General features: G+C 38.7%; 1 protein-coding gene and 1 long non-coding RNA gene across 2 annotated transcripts in view; one reads left to right on the forward strand and one right to left on the reverse strand.

Moving 5' to 3' along the window:
- The window catches only part of Mtbp (MDM2 binding protein), a 65,561-nt gene continuing 38,032 nt past the window's right edge, over window positions 1-27,529 (forward strand). Inside the window, exons 1-11 of the mRNA XM_034517240.2 lie at window positions 1-312; window positions 1,106-1,186; window positions 5,277-5,350; window positions 5,501-5,652; window positions 7,378-7,436; window positions 8,929-9,073; window positions 10,011-10,128; window positions 11,892-12,026; window positions 12,821-12,915; window positions 14,377-14,449; window positions 18,694-18,811. Of these exons, the coding sequence (XP_034373131.1) occupies window positions 195-312; window positions 1,106-1,186; window positions 5,277-5,350; window positions 5,501-5,652; window positions 7,378-7,436; window positions 8,929-9,073; window positions 10,011-10,128; window positions 11,892-12,026; window positions 12,821-12,915; window positions 14,377-14,449; window positions 18,694-18,811 (1,168 nt within the window). The 5' untranslated portion in view covers window positions 1-194. The remainder of the gene's footprint in view (window positions 313-1,105; window positions 1,187-5,276; window positions 5,351-5,500; window positions 5,653-7,377; window positions 7,437-8,928; window positions 9,074-10,010; window positions 10,129-11,891; window positions 12,027-12,820; window positions 12,916-14,376; window positions 14,450-18,693; window positions 18,812-27,529) is intronic.
- On the reverse strand, window positions 493-10,164 carry LOC143434077 (uncharacterized). Its single transcript, XR_013103270.1, has 3 exons — window positions 10,055-10,164; window positions 5,485-5,537; window positions 493-629 (listed from the first exon to the last, which is right to left on the reverse strand). It is a non-coding gene; the product is annotated as an uncharacterized LOC143434077 (long non-coding RNA).

Raw genomic sequence — 27,529 nt, forward strand, 5'->3', positions numbered from 1 at the left:
GGGTCCCCGCCGGTAGCCGTTTCGTTATGAAAGGAATAAAGAGTGTGGCTACTGAGAGAATAGTTTTCCGAAATAATTGGCGGAAAAACCGACGTAGGACATTATTTTCCAGCTAACCTAAGCGGCAGGAAACCGGAAGTGCGCGTTGCGCGCGGCTCTTTTGAGACCTAAAACTGAGTCTGAGCGTGAAGAAGATGGATCGGTACTTGCTGCTAGTCACCTGGAGGGAAGGAAAGTTTCGATCCGTGGCCAGTGGGGAAATCGAGCCCGGGACTGAGGCGTCATCCCTGGAGAGCACCGAGAAACAGCCTCGTAAGCTTTGGGCTGAGAAGAGGCGGGAAAGACCGGCGGGGAGGCAAGGAATTTGAGTTTCTGATCAAGTCCCAGAGGGAGGAGCGTAGGTCGAATGGTCCTGGGAACATGTAACTCTCCGAAGTAGTTTTTATAAGAACTGAACAGTAGTATCGTGTCATTGGAAAAGATATAAAATTGTGGGTATTGGATGCCAGTGCCCCAAGTGCTTGGCGAGCTGAAAATTTACCCGGTTGTATCTCTTGGTGGGCTAGTAATCGAATTTTTGCTTTCTGGAAAGGTATGTTTTTAGAAAGTAGTGTCCCTTGGTGTTCCACCTTGAAGAAAACACAGAAAGAAACGATAAGTTCTGCAGATATGAGTTGACATTCAAGGAAGAAAACATGCCACACTAAAAAAAAAAAAAAAGAAATGACCGGTTTTAAAAGACTTTAGCTACTTTTGATTGCATTGCTTTAATGTACTTGACTAGTCTCTATATTACATTTTTTTGTGTGTGTTCTGATTAAGCAGACGTTTTGAGGAAGAAATGTATATAGTTAGTATATACTTCTTTTGGAAGGAAGTTTTGATTTCTTGTTACTGACTAGCATATACAAATCAGGAGATTTGATTATTTCCTCTGGTGTATTAGCACTTGAATAGTCTTGGTCAACATGTATTCTGTATACAATTTACCGGCCTTTGGATCCTCTGATAGTGAAATTGAAACAGGCCTAGATTATGTTAACTCTTGAGCCCACTGAGTTAGATGACTGAATTAGGTCTTTATTTATTTATTTATTTTATATAGATTTGACAGCAACCAATATTTATCACCTCTTGAAGAGAAACATCAATGATTCAGTCCATCCAGATGACAGTACATTCCCTGGTAAGTACAGCAGTGTAATGAATGACAACCACCCCCCACCCCCCCCCCCCCCCCCCCCCCGCAAAATCTGACTCAGCATTTTATTGGAAATCAGTTAGTTTGATAGCCTAGGAATACTGGTTGACTTTGAATGAGGCACAGGGATATGGGGGTATCTTAAAGAAATTCTCAATGACATTACTATTCCTTCCTGATATTCGAGGGTTGTAAGTTGTTATAAAAGTTATTCTGGGCTCCCAACTTGAGTTTTACTTCTGTGTAACCCTTGCTCTCCTGGAACTCTTATCTGTAGACCAGCCTGGCCTTGAACTCACAGAGATCTACCTGCTTCTGTTAACTGCATGTGCCACCACTGCCCTGCTTGTGGAGAGGGTCTGGTCTTGATTAAAGACACATTGTTAGAGCTCCCAGTCAGACTTCTTTACCACATGGGGGTGTTACTTTCCTGTCATTTTTTTTTTTAACTGATTCTCTTAAAGCAAAAACAACTTTGCTTGCTGATGCTCTTCCTCTCAGTTCTCATCTGCTTTGACCTTTTGAAGTTATCCCACTTTGGCAAGAAACCTTTCCTACTTTTAGCGCTATTGGTATTTCACAAATACACCTATTTGTAAATGTATTTGGCAATTTTCTTTTCTTTTCTTTTCCCTCTCCATCTGATAGTATCCTTTAATGGCCCCGAAAATACGAATATGGAGACAGATCAAATCCTACAAGCTGAAGGAAGTGTCTGTAGATGCCAGGAAAATGTCCTCATTTTGAGAGCTGCAGCTCCCACGATCCCGTTATATAATCTGCTCCCTTCCTTATTACAGAACCTGCGCTGTTTCCGGGGCAGCTCTCACCACTGAGCCGGTCAGTGCTCACCACTGAGGACTGATTCCCAGTATGTGGGCGCTGCACTGGCCTGTTGACCACGTTCTAATGGTGCTCTTGATAATTTCTGAAGTTGGTAAAACTTAGGTTGTGCTGCTATTATTGAAGCAAAGATTTTCCCCTCATTTGTGCATTAAGTGTATATGTATAAGAGGTCTTGAGAACATTCTAGACTGAGTTCTCATTCTGCTTATAAGGACAGGGTTTCTTAGAAGACACCTCTTTTGCACAGTAATGCAGAACTCTGCAAGTGACAGTGCAAGCTGAAGGCATGCAAGACCATCCCAATACAATAATCGATTAGACATTAGAGTTGTTCTGTGACCTGTGACATTCCTATCAAAGCTAATTAAAAACTCTTGCTGGTTTTTAATGGCTCAGTGTGTAGGATTGCTTGCTGTCATGGCTGATAATCCGAGTTCATTCCCCAGGACCCATACATAATGAAGCAGAAAAGCAACGCCTGAAATAGTCTTCTGATCTTCACACAGAGCTGTGACACACAGGTGTCTACACACACACAATGTAATTTGAAAAGAAATGTAAAACACTGGTTTTAAATATTTAAGACAGTGAAAGAAGTAGTATAGGTAATATTTACTGTGTATTCTGTATATTAAAACACGAAACACACTATAATTGAAGTATTTTTCTTCCTTATTAGAGCTATTGAAAACAGCTGGGCATCACTTTTCTGCTTTGCCATCATAGAACTTATAGAGATTTAGCATCTTTTCTGTGCTTTCCTGACTTACACTCTAGTTACATCAGCTTCCAGGGATTTATTCTTTGGGCTGTCAGTATTGTGAAATATCTGTGCATTCCTTTAATGTCTTTTGCTAACGTCATTTTCCCCAGGGCAAACATCCTTATCCATTTTAGCATGTTTGTCACAGTCACTAACCTAGAACTCTATTTATATAGATTTGAAAAGCACTTTCAGCACCAATAATTTTGTTTTCTTGCTGTTCTTCATCTTTCTCAGCAAGTGCCTTTTCTAGTTTCCCACTGGAAACAAATACCACAATGAGTTTACATCAGAAGGCCAGGAGGAAACAAAATTTAGATATTTTGCTTTCGCTGTATAGAATTGAATCGTAAGAAGTTCAGTGATTACTTAGCAAACTGTGAAAGTAGTATCATGATCAGTTACTACATGGTACACTTTCTCTTTGGTAATGGTTTGTGTACTAAAAAGCTAGGTTGGTACAGTTATGCAGACATCTTTGTAAATTGTGTCAGGGTATTCAGACTTTTTCCTCATTGTAGTCAACAGCCATTAAAGGTTTTAATGCAGGGAAGATGATCAGATGTTGTTATTCTTCCTCTTTTCCTCCTCCTCATCCTCCACCTCTTCCTCATTACTGTTTCTTTTAAGTGGGTGATGGGTATTCATGTGTTACCTTATGTGAGCGTGTCCTAGGAAATCCCCCTTCTCTGCCGCCCAAATGCTGAGATTGTAGAGGTCTGCCACACCTGCTTGGCTTTTATGTGGGCTCTGGGGATGTGAGCTGGAGTCTTCACAGTTGCATGGCATGTACTTTATCTGTGAGCTGTCTCCACAACCTGCAGATCTGCTCTGAAGTACTCTAGTTGTACCGGACACATTAGGATAGTAGAGAAAGTTACAGCTATTGGGATTATTGCAGATCAGCTGAAGACTGGGGAATGGGGAGCTCAGACAGATGTAGGCAGTGGATAGATCTGAAGGGAAGCAGAGAGAGAATGTCTGTCTTCATGCTGAGTTGGCTTAGTTTAGGAGAATGAATCATAAATGACATCAGAAGTCTGACTGGTGGCATTAACTAAGAAGGAAGCATCTTTAATGACAATACTAAGAAGGAGGTATGGTGACTTGTTTGGTATACATAAATAGTTGCCTAATAAGATATTTGAGATATAAAGATTGAACAGATGTGCCTATATCTCAAACTACAGGAGAACAGCACTGGAGATGTGGTTATAAAATCATCTGTGTATAGATTCAAGTCATGAGAAAGAGGAGGTTCTTTTTAGATGGCAGGAAGACAGAAAACAAAACAAACAAACAATCTCAAAAAGCCCAGTATTCAGAGAACCCCATTTTTAAGAGACTGTAAAGGAGAAGCCAGAATTAGTGCCACAGATCCAGCTGATGTAAGGGGAAAATAGTCATAATCACAGCAGTCACCGTTGATTCTTCTCTGACTCATGCTGAGAGATTAAATATCAACAAAGCTGAAAATTAATAATTTTGCAAAAAGTCAGTTATTAGCGACTTCGAGAACAATTTTAGTGGCATGTTAGGAACAAAAAGTCCACTAAAATGCCTTTGAAGGGCGTGGCAAAGCTGATGAGGAAGGGACCATCACAGGTAGGCAGCTTTTTCAGGGGTTTATGAAGAGTGAAGAAAGGGGTTTGCAGTCGTTGAACACAGGAAGCTCGGACTCCATTGGAATAGGTTTGAGGGTTTCAATAGTGAGGGGAGTGGTTTAGAATGCCTGGGCTGGGATAGTTTTGAGGAATAGCCTTGCATTGGAAGGTCAGTACCTCTAGCATGCTGGCAGGAAGGAGTGAAGAAAGAACTAATAGGAAGGCAAGTGGAGTGGTCCATTTTCTGTAAGGAAACAGTATTTTGCTGAGCTTTCTGGAAGAAAAGTTTCATTTGACACTCAGCACCTTGCCTTGCTCCCACAAGTTAAGCTCATGGTTCACCTTTCCTTCCCAGCCTTGAATCTGGTTTTTCTCCATAGCTCTCAGTTTCTTTTGACTCCTCTGAGATATGCTTCAGGGTGACCCTGGAGTTCACTCTCTCTCTATCTCTCTCTTTCTCTCTAGTATATTTTATGGTATTGCATTTTCCAAGTAGAACATTTGCCTGTGACCAGGTAGAACCGTGCCTGCATGGTCTTTGGAAAGGGAATTGGTTTTACTTGGTGTCCTACTGGTTTCGTGTCACCCAGGCTTAACTGAGTAACTATATTTTCTTAAAACATCTTTATAGTAGATTTTAAATGATGATTAAGAAATATGAAGTTTGAATTAATGCAAACTTGTAATTTTTCCTTTAAGTAGGTTGGATTTTTTTTTTCCAACCTACTCAACTTGGAGATTTATAACTTGGAAAACTACAGACTATATTTCAGAATTATTCAATTCTCTAAGGAGTAATTTGTTACAGTGGCTGCTTTTTTATTGTCTGCCTTTCTTCTAATAAGTGTGATTTGTTTTCAAGCTTGTTCAGTGGGTGGCACACCTCATTCCAGGAAGTGGTTCTTTGCAGTGCAAGCAATATGCGGATTTTACCAGGTAATAGCTGTTAGTGAACGCCTTACCTACTGTAATTTCATGAATCCACTCTGTTTAAAGCCACTTTTTGATTTGTTGGCTTTGTAATAGGAAATGTCTGTGCTTATAAATTATAATGTAACTCCATCACTTACCATCATCTTCTGTTAGTTTTGTAGTTCTGATTGGCAAGAGATACATTTTGATGCTGAAAAAGATAAAATCGAAGATGTTCTTCAAGCAAATATAGAAGAATGTCAGAGTGCTGTTGAGTGTTTTGAAGAAGATGACAGTAATAGCAGGGAATCCTTATCCTTGGCTGAGTATGCTCATATGCCTATACTGCCTGGCAGATATTTAACAATACCCTGTTGTCTTGAGACGGGAGGGAAAAGATTGGCTATTATAGCAACTATAGTAGGGGAACTGTAATCGACTGCAATATTCAATACTTCAGTTTTGGAAGACACTGGGCAGGCTAGACCTCTCATCTAATCGATACCTGAAAATGTTTAGGTTCACACAACTGCTGGAATGCTGCTTGCACTGGCTTATCGTTTTCTTGAAGCTAACTTCAGCCTGATTCTGTGTTAGCTTGACTAGGGGAGTTATTTAATGCTAGCAGATAACATTCAAATCGAAGCACACTGTGATTTTGGTCTCTGAGATTGAAACGTGGGATTTTTTTCCCCCCAATTTATGCCTCTTCAACATTTCTGATACATTTTGTAATCTACACAGTTCTTGAGGAATGTCAATTGACTTCACTTATTAGCCTCTTGAATCTTGCTAGAATGTGGGAATGATCCAGACACTAAGTTGTAATAACCTTTTTCTTCCTAAGACTTTCCGGTTTTGGCTCTTTGTTAAATTCCATTCCTTTTAGCATTTGTCATGTGACAGGAAATGCTTTTTTGTTTGTTTGTTTGTTTGTTTTAGTAGTCATAGGATCTAAGTATAAATTGTATAGGTTTAAGAGCCCCTTCTTACGGGTTTCACATTGTGTTGGTTAATGCAGGAAGCAGTGTACACGAGTGAAGAACTGTGGAATAGTAGGAGTTAGAAAGTACTGTTTGATTGTGTGGTGTAAGGCCATCTTTAAAGAGTTAGCTCTGCCGGGCGGTGGTGGCGCACGCCTTTAATCCCAGCACTTGGGAGGCAGAGGCAGGCGGATTTCTAAGTTCGAGGCCAGCCTGGTCTACAGAGTGAGTTCCAGGACAGCCAGGGCTACACAGAGAAACCCTGCCTCGAAAAACCAAAAAAAAAAAAAAAGAGTTAGCTCATCTAGTCTTTTGTTGCCTCATTCACCAAGTTCTTTTTGGTACTTTCTAAGATGCCTTCACTGAGCCTTAAAAAGATCTTATCTAGTCATGTTTTATTACTGAAAAAATGATGCAGAGCTACGTTGTTTCCACAAGAGGGAGCTTGGAAACGACAGTTAGCACAGGATGCCTTAGGCTTTTGTTATAGACATATCACCTTATGAGGAAGGATTTATACCTTTATCCTGTATAAGAACTTATTTTGAGAACAGAATTTCATTATCCGAATAAAATTTATAGTTTTTTTAGGAATCTGAGAAAATGTCATATTCTCAGTGAAGACTTCACTAACTCAGAGAAAAGCAGTGTCCTTTATTATTAAAACCTACTGCTGGCTTGCTTGGAAGATTAGAAAAGTGTTTGCTCTATTATTTATATTGAATATATAAAATATAACTTGGGCGCTTTGTTCCCATTATTATTATTATCATCATTGTTGGTTCTGTTTGTTTTTTGGGTGTGGGTGAGAGCTTGTGCTTGCAGGTTGAAGTATGGCTTTCACACATAATGGCTACGTCTTTTTAGGATTTTTATTTAAAGGAGAATACTAATCTAATGGCTTTGTCAGCTGAGTCAAATAAGGAAGGTAATGTGTCTAGCATGTATGACTGTAGCACACAGATCATTAGTGCCTATTATGATTATATGATATATATGCATGCTTGTGCATGTTTATATGCATATTTATATAGGGCATTTTGCTCTAACTGTATTCTTTTATTGTAGCTTATATGAAGAATCAGCAGAAAATTTGCATCAGTTATCAGACAAGCTTCCTGCTCCTGGTAATATGATAACTGTTTTAGATTATTTGTATTTTGTACTTTTTATGAACAAGTGATGAATTCTATAGACTGCCAGTCCTGTAAACTCCAGGACAAATTGCTTCTTTAACTTAGATTGTCGGGATAACACACTTTCATGGTGCAGATAGCATACACATCACCAGATGGAATGTCGTGCAGTAGGATCAAGGTCTTTGCTCAGCAGTTTAAAAATAGAAACCACTTTTTGTTTCTAAAATGGAAAGCATATTTTATAAAATACTATATGATATTATCCTTAAACACCTTTTTTGTCCCAGTATACTGTATTCTTTGTATTACTCAAATAGTTATTGGCAAAATTTGGTACAGTGGTATCCACAAATACTATTGCACATTTTTTAAATAAATGTTTTCATTATTGAATACCATTTATTGACCATATGTTTGTTTGCTGTCTGTATTGTATATCATGCACTGTTCTGGAAACTGAATATACAGTGGTGTGTAAAGCTAGATAGTGATAAAGGATGACACAAATAAAATTCTTACATTCAAGGAGCTGGTATTTACATCCAGATTTTACTACGGAGTCCTGTATAGAAAATACAGGGTTTGTCGAGATGGCTCAGTGGTTAAGACCCTGCTTGCTCCTGCAGAGGTCCTGGGTTCACTTCCTGCCACTGACATGGCAGGTCACAGCCATCTATAACTCCAGTGCCCTCTTTGGCTTCCATGTGCATCAGAAATACGCACTCACTGAATGTGTTCACAAGTTAACATTTTGGTAACTTTTTCACCCAAGGATTGAGCCCAAAGCCTTGTACAGGTTAAGCTACCCTTCAGCCCACCAGATTCTCTTCAGTGAAATGTCCAGTTTAAAAATATTTACTAAAATTTTATACAGTTGCTATTTTTGTCCAATTAAATGCCTTTGGTTATCCAATTTTTATTTAGTTTTCATTTCATTTTATTTCCTGATCGTTCAATAAATTTGTAATTTCATGTCATTTAAACTGGTGTGAAGTAAACTTCTTTCTCAGAATCTAATGATGGTAATGTGATTGGTTATACTGAATGCTTTATTGTCCTTTAAGAGAAATGATTTATTTGAGCATTTCAATTTTATACTCATTCATTCCCTTTTGGATAACAAAATTAAATATAGGAGGATATGATGAAATCGCAGGTTTTTTTCTTTTTCTTCCCTGTTGAGTACAGGAGCATTGATGACCCCCAAAGCAATCCATATAATTAGCTGCTGCTGGAGAATTGGCAAGCTATTACGATATAGTTCATTGTTTTCTAGCACGTGCTAGCTATTTCCACATAGTATGGCATGACCTCAAATGGTGGAGCATTTTAATTTTTGAACTCTTGAAGATATCTACTGTTTTCAAATAGTCCTTTATTTTCTAAATAAGCTTAAAAAATTCAGTTGTTGAGAGCACTGTTTAAACCTGCTTTAGATCCAGCATGTTTTAAAACTTACTGTTTTTTTTTTTTTCCCTAGGTAGAGCGATGATAGACGTAATACTGTTGCCTTCTGACAAAGATCCTCCTAAGTTAAAAGAATGCTTGCCCATTGTAGGGGCCTTGAAACATCTGAAGGAATGGCATTCAGCAAAAGTTATCATAGCAGGAAGTCACTGTGAGATGTAAGCTCCTTTGGTCCTATGTCATTGTTCTACTACTGGGTTTTCAATAGATTGAGCCTTTGAAAATTACTGTAATATGATGAGGTACAGTTTTCTGTTGTACTGTAATTAGAGACTTGCAGCTTTACTGGAACCTAGGTTTTCCTCTCCTATTTCTAAGATGTTTAAGGTTATGATAGATCCTGTTAGTGATGATGGATAGTCACTGTTGAGCACCATTTCTCCAAATGCACTGTGTACCTTTAGGCTTTCAGTACCTATGTGCACTAGGGTGGCGACTCCGCTAGACTTGTCATGTCCCCTCTGCTTTCTGTGGTACATGGCAAGGTACAAATTGTATTTATGACACATTAGTAGAGGTCAGTTGTGTACTCCACATTTGATTCCAAACTTAGTACTAATGATTTCCTTTTTGGTTTAACAAATCAAGCACTTAAAGAATGCTGACTAAGCCAGGCCTAGCAGTAGATGCTGGTGAGCTCCCTACGTGGAGTATAGGCAAAGCAGGATGCCCACAGTCAAGACTGCCTGTGATCAAGTGTTGTTATGAAAGTCATAAGAGCTATGAAGGACATTCAGGGTGGCACTTTAGTTCTTTGAAGCTGAGGGACTGACATTGAATCTGTGTGAGCATCTGACACAGTTAAGCCAGCAGTAACTGGAAGGTTTCTGTTTATATAGTAGGGATGACAACTCTGAATATGTGTGAATGTAGCAGCCCTTCCCCAGAGACTACCTTAATGGATAATTCATATTAATAGAAAATTGCAGTTACCTCTCCTAGGCTGTAGTTAAAAATGTAGCCATTAAAAAAAAAAAAAAAAAAAAAAAACCAGAATTACCATCATTTAATTATCAAAATCTTCTTTTTAGCAGAAATTGTCAGAAAATTACAAAATACCAATTATCAAAATCTTTTTTTTTTTTTTTTTAACAGAAATTGTCAGAAAATTGCAGAATACCTGTCAGCTAATGTTATACCTTTAGAGGAGTTCAGAACTGCCGTTGACTCCAGGGAACTGTGGAGGGGAGAGATTCAGATGCGGGAGCGAAAGGTAACCGGTTTCATAGCTTCGCCATGTACAACGAAGGCCTTTGGACTTTGCTTCTGGTACAGCTGAGGTCAATGCCAGGATCCCTTGACTGACACCAAGTGGAGTTTTCTACAGTGATACAAACGGTGCATCTGCTCATAGCAGTGGCCCCTGACCTACACACTGCTCTGAGTAGAACTGTCGGTGACTTGTTGTTCAGTTGGTCCAAGTTTTAAATTTTTTTACATTTTTATTGGTTATGATTTCAGTAGACACTGTGGTTGTGTTTTAGGAATGGCTGTTGGATAGTGTGGCGTTTTGAGAACAGTATTGGACATTAGTCATGTTGCTTACCCAAGACACTTTGTTTTACTGCCTGTATTATCTACCAGAAACAGTACTGGGAGCAGTTATCTATGCATTCTTAGGTGATCTCAGCCACATACATACCAGCTCACCTAAACAATGTTTTAAAAATTTTATTAGAGTCTAGATATATCAGCCATCAGATGAAAATAGTTACTTAGATTACTTCAGTAAGTCTTCAACTTCAGAGGTGAGTGTTGGTGGTTTTTATAAGTTCTATCTATTTTGAAATATGTTCATATATGTAAGTTTTGTAGATAGGAAAATTAAGGTAGTTTCTTAATGCTTGTTCAGGATAATGAATGGGCTCTTGCATTCCTGTTGCTTTTGTACTTTTCCCCCCTTTATCTTTCTTACTGGCTCAGTGAACCATCCAATAAGACAATAGGAGTAATGTGCCATAGTTTATCTAGATTTACATACTGGCTTATCCTAGTTTTATGAAGAGTCGGTTGTTAGGTAAACTGTTTCTGCAAATGGTGTTAATAGGACTAATTAATTAATTAATTAATCTTTCACTTTGTCTCAATGCTGATTGATTGATTGATTAACATTGAGCCATAGTGAACGAGTTAACAATGTGCTTTGGAGAATTGCCTTTGTTTTCATTTTCTGAAGTCATGTGCTTACATGTGGGTGGATCATGCCAGAGTTCTTATGGGATTCTTTTACTCCTTTAGTATGAAACTACACACCCGTCAGTCCACAGTTTCATCTCATAGCTTTCAGCCGGCAGTCATTCTAGTGATTAAAGATGTAGACTGTAGAGTTACAATCCTGAATTCAAACCCTGAGTCCGTTCCAGTTCTGTGTGACTTCTTGGTGCCATAGTTATATTGTTCTCTAAGACAAGGATGATCATAATAACTCATAGCACTTATTTATTTGGCTTGTATTATTTAATATGAGTACACAGTAGTGACACAGGAAGTCCTGTCTGTCAGAATCATCTCATCTTTACTGTTAACAGCCATATTGTTGCTATTCCTGTGGTAACTGATTTCTCTCACCCACATACCCTGAAGGTAAGCTGTGCGAGGCCCCGTATTACAAGTCTAGTAGTGGAGAACACAGGCAGCTTTGTCTGACTGTGACTTACAGATTAGTAGGAAGCAGGCATTGAATGTGCACCAGTGAGGTTGCTTGGTCCTGTGGGCCACGTGAAATGAGTTACTTTACTGTTGCTGACTAACCTAGGATCACTGAAAGCTTTTTATGAAAAATTGGTGTTTAAGTTAATGGTACGATGTATACCTAACAGGAAGAACTGCCCGTTAAGCTGAGGTATCAAAAAAAAAAAAAATTCAGATTTGTATATCTATAGTAAGGTCAGTTTCTTCTCAATATCTTCATTCTGATAAAGTATATTAATCTTTATACATAACACCTATAGTTAAGTTCTCTTGGTTTCTTTTCAGTTTGGATTTGAAATTAGTTTTCCTGAATTTTGTTTGAAAGGAGTCACACCTATGAATATTAGTGCATATAATTTAAATACCTGCTTCCTTACCAAAAGGATAGCGTCAACTAAGGATAAGAATATTTTGCCTAAGGTAATGTATATACATTTAAATTTCTTTCTTTCTTTTTTTTTTTATTGCTATCGTCCAATTGTCCAATCGTGCCATTTTGCTCTATGAAATACTCTTGAATCATGACTTGCTGTTACTAATATGTATGATGCTTTGTGCTTACCGACATAGCTTCTATAACTCTTATAATTGAGTGTGTGAGTTGCATTGTGGGATGATCACTGCACATTGGTGAGAGACTGATTGCTACAAAGTATTTTTTTTAACGAGGTAATAATTTTAAAGTCAGTGTAAGCCTGAATGATCTTCAGTTGGAGGTTACTCTGTGACTCTTTTAAGATGAGGGAAAAGCTAGATGGCTAGATAGGCCCTGGTTTGAAACTTGACTTTTCACCTGCTATATAGTAGGTACAGCCTTGGGTAGATTGACAACTCATTTATGAAATGAACTACAAGCATAAAGCAAAGAAAGCAAAAAGTCCACCTTCATCTAACAAGCTACCCAACCCGTAGTCCCTTAAGGCTCCCCAAAGAGATCCAGCAGCTAGGAAGCACATCTTCAAGTGCCCAGCCTGTGGGGGCATCTTATTCAGACCACTGTGTGCCCCCATGTATGCATCCAAGGGAGGGTGGGGAAAGAAATGGGATGGGGAAGTGGGGGATTGCTGGTGTTTTCTGAAAACGAAAACTGATTTTGCTTGGGTGTGTTCATGCTTTCTGTGAGGCTTTTAAAATTTTAAACTAATCAGTAATTTGTTTGCTTTCATTTCATTTGCAGTATTTAAAGTAGTAAACAATTTGAATTTCTTTTCCAGGTTTTCCATTATTATGGTCCTGCTTTAGAATTTGTGCAGATGATAAAATTATCAGATCTTCCCTCCTGTTACATGTCGGATATCGAATTTGAGTTGTATCCTTTCGTTGACATATTCATTTTATTTTACATTCTGTGGGTCAGGTAGAATGGTTTGGAACCAGCAGGTAAACGCGTGTTAGATTTACATTGCTTTTCACTTTGTTGTATGCATTGTTTAATGTTCATGCCCAAGTGGAGTTTCCTTCCGTGGGGCTTCATGGGAAGGGAGTTCCTGCTTTCTCCACATTCTCCTGACAGAAATCCTTCCCCCAAGCCAGTCAGCCTTTCTTGCATTGTAGATTTCTTGCTGTGGGCAGGATTATGGAAGGAGTATGGAGCTGACTGAGCCTTGCTTCCTTGGTGCTTGTGATGTTGAGTGCTTGAGCACAGGCTACGTCTCTTACACAGAGTGGCATTAACTGGAACTGTCCTGCCCAGCACTGTCTTGATACGCCCACATTGGTTTTGTGTTGTCTTTATTACTGCTTTATTTAGTTCCAAGTGTCATTTAAGAATCACTTTCCCTTTTCTTGAATCCAAGATGCCTCTCCATGACTTCTGTTCTTTTCTTGATACTGTTCTGCTAAAGACGGATTGTGGAGTGTGTGGGTGTGACTCATGGCCACATTTTTCTCCCAATTCCAAAGTTGGGTTTCTAAAAGGTCTCACTTGCAAAAACCCACTTGTACCGCGAAAGGGCAGAAAAGGGGCACATGAAGCTGTTTCTATGATTTTGCTTTACATTTAGATGTTGGCTCATGCCCTAAGATAATTTAGTATATTTTTTCCTGGTCATGGTTTTAAGAATAGTTTTAACGTTTATCCCCAACTGCATGCTTCATATACTAACTTATGCTTCTAGAATAGGCAGAAGGCTTCCTTCTGTTTGACCCCTTGTGCTTGTGAGCGTCAGAGGAGAATGTTAGGAATTTAGGGAAAGCAGGGGAATTTATACACACTTCTGACTTGCTCAGATATTTCTCTTGCCATCAGTATGATTGATTTATGAACATTAGTTGGATGATACATCTTTCGGTACTTTTAACTAATTGTAAATGCCACCATATAGATCTGAAATATTCAGTCTTCTTGTGGGGGTGGGTCACTTGTGTGTAGATCAGGGGCCAGCTAGCAGGAGTCGCTTGTCTCCTTCCATCTTGAGGGTTGTTAAAAGGTCAGGTGCCTTTACCCCTGAGCCCCTTCACTGACCCTGAACAGACATTTTAAATTATGTAATTGCTGGTTTAAAATGGACCACTAACACAGCGCCCTTGAATTTTTTAAGGCAGAGATTCTTTTTTTACTCATTCTTTGTTTTTATACTTTGTAGTAGATACTCAGAACTAATAATTAAGGAAATAATGCATAACAGAAAGAATAATTGGTAATTCTTGTACTTAAGCTTAATGAATGATTTTCAGTGAATTATGGGAGAGTGTAATAATCAAGCTGTTTTTTCCCAAGTTGAGCTATTTTCTGGTTGCTGGTCTCTCATTCTTTAACTCCTGAGTACAGAGAGGTGACTGGGCACTGCACGAGGCAGAATTCCATACTGCTGTTGGAACAGATCTCTTCCCTGTGTGGAAAGGTATAGGGGCTTTGTTCATCGTATATCTAGTACTTAACATTTCAGGACCTGTTAAAAAAAAAAGTAAATACAGCTCTTGCTCATGACTTTGGTACCATAACACAGCTTTACCAGTAATTCATGTTAAGATATTGCTCAAATGTTTTGTAGACAAAGTGACACTTGATTTTATAAAGGACTTTCAGAAATAAACCTTACGGGCAGTGATTTTAAAAGTTATATAAATTTCAAAATATATCATTAATCTCTTCTATGATATCTCATCCCAGCTTTTGGGAGCCATTTGTATGACTGTGTTATCTTTTCATGGTAGAACAGGGAGTGGGAGTAAACTTAAAACATCATTGGATGGTTATTTGTTATATTACAATTTTCTTCTGTATTCCAGTGCTACAGAAGAGATTGTAGCTATTTTAATAGTTACATGTGTATATCGTGTAATACATTTGATGCCCTTTTAACATTAAAAAAATTGGGACATATAGGATCCTATGTAGACTCTTGTGTCTAAAATCTTATATCATTTTTTAAGAGGAAAACACATAAGTCATTTCTTTCTGGAAATTTTCAACCATTGCAGTTCCATAGAAATGATTTTAATCATTTCTATGTGTAATATGTAAGACACTTACTGGCTGTATTTATGTAACACTTTCTTACCCCTGTCTTACCTGGTTACTAGCAAGTCTCCTGGGAGGAGATAGTGATTTCTATAATTTCAGCAGTTTCCCCAGGGTGGCATATTAGGCCATGGTTGTTATTCCCTTAGCAAACTGATGCTCTAAAGGGAATGTGATTTTAAGATGATCTTTTATATACTTATATGATCCCTTAAAAATTTGGATTCCAGTCCCATTTTCTTGTATGCTTAATAACATTTTGAATAGTATCCAAAGTATTTTGGATGAACTGGCCTTTGATGATGTCAAGTTAAAGTCACGTATATACCTATGATTTATTTAATTGAAGATATGAAATGACCCTTAGTTATCGAAGGTGATGCTTATCCCAGAAATGAACAGTTATTTAGTACCTCATGTGCAGCCATTTTGTTTTAAACGTGCTCCTGGAACTCTGACTGTAAAGCATTAGTGTATAATGCACAGGTCAGTGTGTATAAGTGAGGCCTTATACACTCCTGTCTGCAATGCAGCAGAGGGAGGTACCTACAGCAGGTGCTGCCCTAGTCAGGGTTACTCTTGCTGGGATCAAACACTATGACCAAAAAGCAAGTTGGGGAGGAAAGGGTTTTTTTGGCTCACACTTCCTGATCATAGACCGTCACTGAAGGAAGTCAGGACAGGAATTGAAACAGGGCAGGGACCTGGAGGTAGGAGCTGAAGCAGAGGCCATGGAAGAGTACTGCTTACCGGCTTACTTTTCATAGCTTGCTTCAGCTTGCCTTCTTATAGAACCCAAGACTCCTAGCCTAGGGATGGTACCACCCACAACAGGCGGGGTTCTCCCCCATTGATTACTAATTAAGAAAATGCCTTACAGCAGGATTTTATGGAAGCATTTTCTCAATTGAGGCTCCCTCCTCCCCAGTGACTCTAGCTGGTATCATGTTGACATAAAACTTAGCTAGTACAGGTGTCTGACTTATACAAGAAATCTTTTAATTTGAAGCCATTTGGTTATTTTTTATTTATATTGGGTCATAATTTGTCTTTACATTTTTCAAAAAAAGTAATTGAATAGCTGATTCTTTCTTGAAGTTCAGTGCTGTGTGTGTAGCCTTGTTTTTTTTTACTACTAATCTTACTAAAAAGTTTTTGTTTAGTATATAAGACATTTTGTGACATTTTCATAATGTGTGTCATTATACTTTGTTGGTTTTAGACCTTTGTTTGTTTAATTGTTGTTTATCAAAACAATGTCCTATGGTGTGTCAGTTGCTTATTTAGATAGTGCAGACGGCAGGAAGACAAGGCCCCCCCCCCCTTCTTTCGGAAGTATTAATATACACAATCATCAGGAAATGCCTTAGTTTTGCATTATCCTTCCTCTATCTGTCTTTCTCTTTAATTAACTCCAAAGTATGTGTGAACATTTCTTGTAGTAAAGCCTTTCTTCATAGACTCCACGAGGATATTAGAGTTTTATGGTACTACTCTGTGGTTAGAAAATGCGGTTTTTAAGGGGGAGTTTGCAGTTTTAAGTCTGAGCTCATTAGTGACTGCTTGTTAGAGAGGAGCCGTGCGATGACTGGATGGGGTTTGAAAGTGATGGTGGAAATGTGCTGCTGGCCATTGAGTTGTAGACTCACAAAGGTACCTATGGCATCGTCTTGGAGTCTCAAGTCCTCGGAGGGTTAGTGCATGGGTGAGAATGGGCGATCAGAGTCCGTCTGCTATGATCCACTGTGAGCAACTGACACCTATATTTCATCGAACATTAAAACTTGGGAGATTCAGAAATATTTGTGTTGATCTTTGTTTTAAATATTTGTAGCAAATATTTCATCACAGGCTGTTTAAAAAGTGGGACCATGGTAGTGGGTCATGAATCAGTATGTAAGTTATATGTAGAACTGCTTTCAGCATCCTTAGACAGCTGCAAGTGGGACCTTACCTGGCGTGTTCCCACAGAAAGTTCCCTTTCTTCCCCTTGCAGCTGTGGCAGCCTCTTCTTACATGGGCTGCATTTTGGACAGTGATGTCTTTTTTTTTTTTTTTTAAATGAAAGTACTGAGTTTTAGTATTTAGAGAATTAGATATGTCTTTTACATTGATTGATTATTTTCTGTTGCTAAGTGCTTTACTTCCAATTGTTAATCTTTGGTTGTTTAAAATACACCTAACTTTTTAAAAGTTTTCCCTATAATAATGAAGACAAACACTTCTGTTTTCCCTAATTTTATACCTGTAATTAAGATAAGTAATAATAATAAATAGCAATAGAGCTAATGTTGTGAAATCCTGACTCAGTGTCATGTATTCATGGTACTAATCCGTTTACATAGGGCAATTAAAACAGATTTTCATTAGGTTTAAGATATTTGACTAATGCTTTGCCTAAATTTCTCCAGAGTTTTTATAAAATTAATGTTCTTTATTGGAATGTGCTGATTGATATAACTGAATTTCTAAAATAGGTGATATAACTCCTAAAGCTGAAATTTGTTTTATTTAGTCCTTAATCAAAATGAGAATTTAGATAAATACATCATAGTGATTCTTTTGAGCAAATATTTAGGAAACATCTGTATGCTTAGCCTTGAGAATACAAATATGAAGTTGAATTTACTCATGAATCAGTCAGAAACTGCGATGTGTTTTTTTAGGGGGAGTCTAATTTGTTATCTTTTGCATTTTACCTACTAGCAATAAATCTATTATTTCTAGGAATGAAAGTTTCATTTTTGCTTTCAGATATGATTATGTAGCTACAAAAATAATCAGTACAGCTAGTATTTAAAGTTATGGTACCACACACTTTGGGTATTAGGTCTCTCAGTTCCTCAATGTTTTTTAGATGTACAAAGGTATCATCCCAACAATCTCTTACCCAACACACAAGTTCAGAAAATATGTATAGCAAAATGTCCTAGGTACTTTTCCTGTTGCCATGTTAGATTCCCTGACAGACACACCTTAAGGAAAGAAGGGTTTATTCTGATTCACAGCTCGAAGATTCATTAACAAATTAATCCTTCATGGTGGGCAGCGTGTGTCACCAGGAACTTAAAGCAGCAGGTCATATTGCATCTAGAGTAAGGAAGCAGAAAATAATGATTGCACATGCTCAGACTGCTCCCCCCCCCCCCCCACCTCTGTTGTACAGTCCTGGACCCAAGGCCAGGCAATGGTGATGCCCACTTTTAGGGATGGTCTTTCCACTTTATTTAACCTAAGATAATCCCTCACAAGCAAGCCTGTAAACTAACCTAATCTAAATAGCTTCTTACAGTTGTGCCAGGAGGTTTGGCCCTTGCTTATCTAGATCTTGTCAAGTTGTCAATTAACACTGACCATCAGACAGAGTTTTCAGAAATAATTACCCTAATAGAAAAGAGGAGACTATAGTTTTGGATCCATCTCTCTGCTTTACTTGTTTCTCTTCTCTTTGTTTTTTGTGGGGGAAGAGTGTGGGCGCCTTTTTTTCTTTCATTTTTGCAGAGAGGTGCTTGAGAGAGCACTACTCAGTATCTGCTAAATATGTGAAATATGAATTTTACACGACATTTGTCAACAGCGGATTTCAGTGTGCAAGCAACCAAAGTGTGCTGTATTCTTCTTCAGGTTGGCGCTCTCTTTGTATTGCCGTGCACCGTTAGTAATGTGCTTATCCCACCTCCCAGCCAACTGGCCTCAAGAAAGTGGAAGGAATACATAGCTAAAAAGCCCAAGACTATCAGTGGTAAGTACAAGGATGTTTTGTTGGTACATAATAGATAACGCATTAAGTGGAAGTAACCTTTATTGGAATTTATTGTTTAATACCTCTAACCGTGTCCATTAAAAAGGGCAGTCGTCAAAAGGCAGGACTTAGGTTAATTAGGTAGCTGCTTAGATTGAATATTGGGTTCTAAGACACATTTCAAGAACAAAATAGGTGAAAATGAAATGGTTCACTTATTACATGAGCCTGTGTCTATAATTTTCTGAAGACACTAGAACTTAATTATTTAACACATGTTGCTTGTGTCCCACAACATCATAGGTTTGTTAGCAAGATGGCTTTTATAATAACTGTACATTGGTTTATCTTCGTGTTATAGATAAAGGCATTGGTGCTTAGAGAACTTAGCAGATAATTGGCAGAAACTTGGTTGAGTTTTGGTGCTGCCAGTTTGCTGTGCTGGGAGAAAAGTAACTCTCATTTAACCTAATCATCTTGGATGTCAGTGTGTGAGCATAGAGGTCCTTGTGCTCACAAATGAGCACTAGGGAGCCCTTTTTGTTTTTAAAGGCTCTTAACTTTAAGAAGGCTTGTTCTTTCTTAAGATTGATTTATTTTATGTACGTGAGTACACTGTCACTGTCTTCAGACACACCAGAAGAGGGCATCGGATCCCATTACAAATGGCTGTGAGCCATCATGTGGTTGCTGGGAATTGAACTCAGGATCTCTGGAAGAGTAGTCAGTGCTCTTAACCGCTGAGCCATCTATCTCTCCAGCCCTTGGGGTTGTCTGTTGTGGTTATAGAGACTCCCACACTTCCAGATAGCAGCCGCTTGTGCAATGCTAGAATGTGAGTAAGTGCAGGCTTATCCTGTCTTGGCTGCTCATGGGGAATGGATGCAGCTGGTGTTTTTAGGTGATCCAACAAAATCAGAAGTAGATTTTCAGAGCAGCAGTGTGGTAGGTTTCCCTTATACTACACGAAGTCATGGGAAACTATGCTTATTACCATGTCTATGACTAGTTATGTATATGTGTGTGAATGTTTGCATCTCTTAAATAAATATATCTCAGTCTATCTTGGGTAGCTCATCAATGCTTGCTTTTCTTGTAACTTTGTACAATTTCAGGTAGCTGCTAAGTCGACAGTTGTAAGTCTAGGAGAGTTTATTGACTGAGAATATACACAGGTTTTCCTCCCATGATTTTTATTGTACCTAAGAAAATACCTTGTAGTTTGAGTTCATGTTTTAGACTCACTGACTCTTGAAACTTAGGGATGGATAGTGGAAGCTTCTGAATAATAATCTGACCCAGATCACATGGTTTGAAGATTGTTGATTACTGATTAGTCCAGGTCATTAGCACTGATTAAACTTGCTCCTTGCAGGAGTTTTTCTTTTAATCTAAGAAGCAGAACAAAATGAAATGAGATAGTTGATTATGGTCTTTCCTACCTATGACCCTTCCTGAAGGGGACATTTGTTACTTACCCTGGTGACAAACTTGAGAAGCCAAGTATTGTAGGAAACAGAAAAGGTAACTATTGATTAGTTTCAGTAACTCTCGGATCCAGAACATTTCATACCTGTGCACATGTACCACTAACAGTACTTCTCTCAGTAGCTCACATTAGCTTTCAGGTCATCCTCAAGCCATAACTGTCTTTCTTGGTTCTTCATCATTGTTCTTGAAGTCTCCAAATTAAGGCTTATCCTGAACAGTTTCCTGATTGTATTTCTTTGAGACTTTGTCTATCATTTTTATTCATTCATTCATTCAGCCAGCTGCCAGCCAGCCAGCCAGCCAGTTAAGTATTCTTTGGTTCATTTATCTGAACATGAATGGATATCGTCGTCCACTAGATGTGGTAGAGTAATTTGAGGATTACCACTTTATATCCCACTCACTGTTTTCATAGTGTTGCATAGAAAATAAATGTTGAAAAGTAGAACTTTGTATTTAGTAATGGATAAACAACCCTGAAGACACTGCATGAAAAAAGCAAGGTGTGCATCAAGTAGATATCTGTAAAAAGAACACCTTAATATGTGTATTCAACATTTATACATATTCGGTGTATGCATTATTCATGGATTTGCCATACATTTTAATTGAGCACATATGGTTTACTAGGACTATTTACCACGCTTGACTCACATTAAACAAAATCTTGAAGCTTACATTGTAGTAGAGATAAAGCCCTTAGTTCTTAATCTCAAATCTTCACACAGCCCAGGATTGTAGTTTTCAGGCCTTTACTCCCAAGCTGTTTTCTCGTTCAGGATCAGTTGTGCCGTCACACCCACGGCTGCCAGCAGGCTCTTCTGGTCACACCCATCTTTGCAGCAGCATTGTTTCTCCTTGTTACTTACTGCTGTTTAATATTGCAAATTTGTCCCTAGCTGATACCCACAGGTACCTTTAGAAATATGTGTTATATCGTAAGTGAGGTATGTATTTCCAGATAGTTATTACTATCTCAGCAGGAACAATTAAGTGGACCGGGACTTAGTCATGAACTATGCGCCAATATGTGTCTTAGTTGTTCTCAGTTCGCCAGGTTCCTTTCCTTGTAAAGTACATGTATGTTTTTATTATAACTATAGCTACCGTTGCTTTCACAGATGAAAAGTTCTTAAGTAGCAGCAGGTCTCTGTGGTGTGACCTAGAATGTGCTCAGTTTGAAGTGTGCTTTAAAGCCTAGGAGCAACAATGCTTTTAAAAGATAGTAAGCAGAGCACTCAAAAATCATGCTATGGAGAAAACTGGGAAAGCATTGAGCACACTAATGAGAGCATCTTCTATGTATCTAGAAAGAGATTTCCTCATATACAGTTTTCATGGAAGGCCAGATGGATCATGAAAAGTGCCCAGCTTTTCATAGAGGAGTCTTATAAAATATTTGTTAAAATATTGAGCTATCATCATCTCAAGTCATAGAAATGAGATAAAACTCATTATCTATCAGTGTTGGAGGCCTACTGTGTGCTGGGCATGTTGCATTTGTTATTTTTGATTTTTAGAACAATATTGGAAAATGATTTTTTTAAAGAACCTTTTTGTTGTTGCAAATGACAAAATTTAGATATCTAGAAATTATGAAACTTGTCTATCATCACAGGGTGGAGCCCCTAATCTGAATGACTTAAAGGCCATCCACGGTCGCTTTTGTTTCACTCTGGAGATCTCCTGAAAAGGGTTTTTACAGCTTAGTCTTTCGTATTTCTTACTTGAAATTTAAGGAAGTCATTCGTTCTTAGGTAACAAAATAATAATAGCGTCTGATGATGTGTGTATGGCAAGCTCCAGGCTCAACAAGAGATCCTGTCTCCATGTCTGAGGTGGAGATCAATCAAGGAAGATACCTGATGTCAACCTTGGCCTTTCACACACTGGCACATATACACACATACACACACACACACACACACACACGCACACGCGCATACACACGCACACACACACACACTCACACGCTCACACGCTCACGCGCACACACAAAAGTAAATGAGTAAATAAAGAGCTTACAGTACTGGAGTTCATAGACTTTTACTTTATGTAAAAACTGTCTTAAAATGAACCACATATCCAAATTTAAGAACTAAAATTGTACAATTTGTATGAGCTAACAGATACAAAAAAAGCACATTGCCTAAAATGGAAAAAATAAATCTGTAAGTTAGAGTCTACGAAAATTCAAAATCTATACTTTTTGAAAAAAACATTTAAGACAATTTAAAAATAAGCAACGTATGAGGAGAAAATAGCTCCAAACATGTTTTGAGCCTGGACAGATCCTTACAACTCAGTAAGACAGCCCCACTAGCAAGTGGATGAGTCTTGAATAACGTCATCACTGATGATGTATGAATGGCTAAGAACCCTCCTGGAAGCCTGCTCAGCATCACTAGTCTTTTGAGAAATGCAAATGACAACCAGAATGTGATCTTATAAGGACACTCACTAGAATAATTGTAATTGAAACCGTGACTATCACAGGTTAAGGATGGAGCAAATATTGCATGGTGTTTTGCTTAATAGAACAACTGTTTATTACGGAAAACATTTTGAGAGTAAACTTAATCATACAACCCAGAAATTTTAGTCCTAGCTATCTATCAAGGAGAAAACATTTGTGAGCAAATTCATATATATATGTATAGACAAAGGCAACTCTCAACCTTAGTCAGAGAAGCATCTATTTTCAGTCATGAGTGCTTAATGCAGACCTCATGGCTGCTCAAGAGAGTGATGGATAAGGGCTTATCCTGAATGAGTCATCCACTACCGTCTGTGTGGCTCAGGGACAAATCCTGGAAGAAGAGACAGAAAGCATGTTAGTACCGGAAGACAGGAAGGCAGAGGAACCCCATAGACACGACATAATCTGTGTGGTCTCATACACACAGCAGTTGCAGTTAGTATGCTTGGCTTGCACAGACAAACCTGACCATACAGTCATAAATAGGGGAATGGGGTCACTGACCCCTACCCCTTCCTGATGAACTTTGTCCACTGATGGACTCTGGAAGATGGGAGCCATCACCTTCAGTTGTGCAAACTCACCAGGTTCCACTGAATTGTTGTATCCCTGAGGCCATGCCAGGGTCTGGGCAAACTCAGAGGGACACAAAACGACATTAATGTTGTGAAGAGATTAAGAGGGAAGGATGGTGGATAGGAGAGAGGTGTGGGAGGCACACAGTGCTGTGTCGCCACACTCAGAGGCATTTGATTCTAAGGCTACCTGAAGTCCCCTCAGAGGTAAATGTAGAGCTTTGTTCACTATAGTTCAGTGATTCCGTGCACCAGCTAAACACTGGAAAAGTGGAGCTGGGCTGCACCTAAGAACAGTCCAGTGTCAGTCGATAGGCCATTGCTCCTGTAAAAGCACCTGGGTGATTGACATGTGTTTCCCCATGTAGCTTCTTCAGCCCAAGCTGGAGAGTCTCAGTTACTGAAGAGAATCACTCAGGTGTTCAGGGACAGAGTAAGAATGGAGAAGTTGGATTTTGGAACTTTCATTTACCTGGAGAAAGATAGCACCTGAGTAGTAGGTCTCAAACTTGAGTCTCACTGGTGATGAGGATAAACACTTTGGAAGCTCTGCAATATCCTTTTGCTGTTTTGCAGAGGCTAACATGCTTCTTATGCTGTTCAACAATAAGGAAGTCATTGTTCATAGTTGGAGGCTCTGGGATAGCCTCTGAATAGATTTTTCTATTCATTGTTTCTTTCAAATTTGATATTTTAGGTGTAATGGAAAGAAGATGTATTTAGCTTATGAATTATATGTTATTTATTTGAAAAGGCTGTGGGAGACTATGTAAATCCTTGTTTTGTAATCGCCACAGTAGGAGGCTTCTTAAAGCTGTAAATACAGCTATCAGTTAAAATTCTCTCTAGGACTGAGCTGCAGATATTTTATTGCATAGTCATATTAACAGCTAAATTGTATGCTAACTTGTTCAAAGCTTAGTCAGGGGATAAGATGAGGGATCAATGTTAGCTGTATATGTTTGGAGATGTTTTAGGAATGTAAAGTTAGTAGACTGGTGTGTGTGTGTCTGTGTGTGTGTGTGTGTGTGTGTGTGTGTGTGTGTGTGTTTGTACACGTGCACGCATGCACAAGTGATCCTGTGCACTCATTTGTGGTTCCTGCTTGTCTCTATGAGTTATTTCAAAGTTGAGTTTATAATTAAACAATGGTATCATTGTTATAAAAATTACAGCTTCCTAGGATGCCTATATTTAATTCTTGACTGTATGTTGATATTTATTTTTGGCATAATTATTAAATATTATTTTTATTATTTTTTAAAAATTGTTTTATTGAATATTGTATTTATATTTCAGATTTTCTCCCCTTACCCCAATCTCCCCACCAGCCAGGAACCCCCATCCCCTCCCCACTTCTCCTGCTTCTATGAGGATGTGTCCCCACCTATCCCCCACTCCCACCTCCCCACCCTCGAATTTCCCCACACTGGGCATCCAGCCTGCATAGGACCAAGGATCTCCTCTCCCACCTAAGCCCAACAAGGCCATCCTCCCCTACATATACAGCTGGAGCCATGAGTTCCTACCTATGTGCTCCCAGGCTGTTGGTTTAGACCCTGGGAGCTCTGGTTGGTTGGTATTGTTGCTCTCCTCATGGGGCTGCAAACCCTTTTAGCTCCTTCAGTCTTCTCCCTAACTCCTCCATTGGGATCCCCTTGATTAGATCAATCATTAGCTGTGAGCATCTACATCTAAATATGTCAGAATCTGGTAGACCTCTAAGGAGACAGCCATATCAGGCTCCTGTCAGCATGCGTTTCCTGATATCCACATCAACATCTACCTTTGGTGACTGCACATGGGATGGATACCTAGGTGGAATGGTCTCCAGACGGCTCCTCCTTCAGTTTCTGTTCCACACTTTGTCTCCATATTTGCTCCCTTGAGTATTTTGTTACTCCTAAGTAGGACAGAGGCATCCACACTTGGTCTTCCTTCTTCATGAGCTTCATGTGGTCTGTGAGTTGAATCTTGGCTACTTCAAGCTTTTGGGCTAATATCTACTTATCAGTGAGTAGATACCATGTGTGTTCTTTTGTGATTGGGTTACCTCACTCAGGATGATATTTTCTAGTTCCATCCATTTACCTAAGAATTTCTGGAATTCATTATTTTTAATAGCTGAGTAATACTATTACTATCCATTATTATCTATTATTATCCATTATTATCTATTATTATCCATTGTGTAAATGTACCACATTTTTGTATCCATTCCCCTGTTGAAGGACATCTGGGTTCTTTCCAGCTTCTGGCTATTATAAATAAGGCTGCTATGAACATAGTGGAGCATATGTCCTTGTTATAGGTTAGACCATCTTCTGGGTGTATGCCCAGGAGAGGTATAGCTGGGTCCTCAGATAATGCTGTGTCCAATTTTCTGAGAAACCGCCAGACTAATTTCCAGAGTGGTTGTACCAGCTTGCAATCCCACCAACAATGGAAGAGTGTTCCTCTTTCTCCACATCCTCACCAGCATCTACTATCACCTGAGTTTTTGATCTTAGCCCTTCTTACTGGTGTGAGGTGGAATCTCAGGGTTGTTTTGATTTGCATTTCCCTGATGACTAAGGATGTTGAGCATTTCTTAAGGTGCTTCTCGGCCATTCGAGTTTCCTCTGTTGAGAATTCTTTGTTTAGCTCTGTACCCCATTTTTTAATAGGGTTATTTGGTTGTCTGGAGTCTAATTTCTTGAGTTCTTTGTATATATTTGATATTAGCCCTCTATCAGATCTAGGATTGGTAATGATCTTTTCCCAATCTGTTGGTTGCCTTTTTGTCTTATTGACAGTGTCCTTTGCCTTACAGAAGCTTTGCAATTTTATGAGGCCCCATTTGTCACTTCTTAATCTTAGAGCGTAAGCCATTGGTGTTCCTTTCAGGAACTTTTCCCCTGTACCTAGGTATTCGAGGGTCTTCCCCATCTTCTCTTATATTAGTTTCAGTGTATCTGATTTTATGTGAAGGTCCTTTATCCACTTGGACTTGAGCTTTGTACAAGGGGATAAGAATGGATTGATTTGCATTCTTCTGCATGTTGACCTCCAGTTGAACCAGCACCGTTTGTTGAAAATGCTGTCCTTTTTCCACTGGATGGTTTTAGCTCCTTTGTCAAAGATGAAGTGACCATAGGTGTATGGGTTCATTTCTGGATCTTCAATTCTATACCATTGATCTGCCCGTCTCTGTACCAATACCATGCCGTTTTTATCACTATTGTTCTGTAGTACAGTTTGAGGTCAGGGATGGTGATTCCCTCAGAAGTTCTTTTATTATTGAGAATAGTTTTCTCTATCCTGGATTTTTTGTTATGCCAAATGAATTTGCAAATTGTTCTTTCTATCTCTATGAAGAATTGATTTGGAATTTTGATGGGGATTGCATTGAATTATAGATTGCTTTTGGCAAGATGGCCATTTTTACTAAATTAATCCTGCCAATCCACGAGCATGGGAGATTTTTCCATCTTCTGAGATCTTCTTCGATTTCTTTCTTCAGAGACTTGAAGTTCTTGTCATACAGATCTTTCACTTGCTTGGTTAGATTCACTCCAAGATATTTTATTTTATTTGTGGCTATTGTGAAGGGTGTCATTTCCCTAATTTCTTTCTCAGCCTGTTTATCCTTTGAATAGAGGAAGGCTACTGATTTGTTTGAGTTGATTTTATATCCAGCCACATTGCTAAAGTTGTGTATCAGGTTTAGGAGTTCTCTGGTGGAAGTTTTTGGGTCACTTAAGTATACTATCATATCATCTGTAAATAGTGAAATTTTGACTTCTTCTTTTCCTATTTGTATCCCTTTGACTTCCTTTTGTTGTCTAATTAATTGCTCTGGCTCGGACTTCCAGTACTATATTAAATAGGTAAGGTAAGAGTGGGCAGCCTTGTCTAGTCCCTGATCTTAGGGGGATTGCTTCAAGTTTCTCTCCATTTAGTTTGATGTTGGCTACTGGCTTGCTGTATATTGCTCTTACTATGTTTAGATATGGGCCTTAAATTCCTGATCTTTCTAAGACTTTTAACAGGAAGGGATGTTGAATTTTGTCAAATGCTTTCTCAGCATCTAGTGAGATGATCATGTGTTTTTTTCTTTGAGTTTGTTTGTATAGTGGATTCCATTGATGGATTTCCGAATATTGAACCATCCCTGCATTCCTGGGATAAAGC

The sequence above is a fragment of the Arvicanthis niloticus genome, chromosome 13 (genome assembly GCF_011762505.2).
Source record: "Arvicanthis niloticus isolate mArvNil1 chromosome 13, mArvNil1.pat.X, whole genome shotgun sequence".
Taxonomy (NCBI): Eukaryota; Metazoa; Chordata; class Mammalia; order Rodentia; family Muridae; genus Arvicanthis; species Arvicanthis niloticus.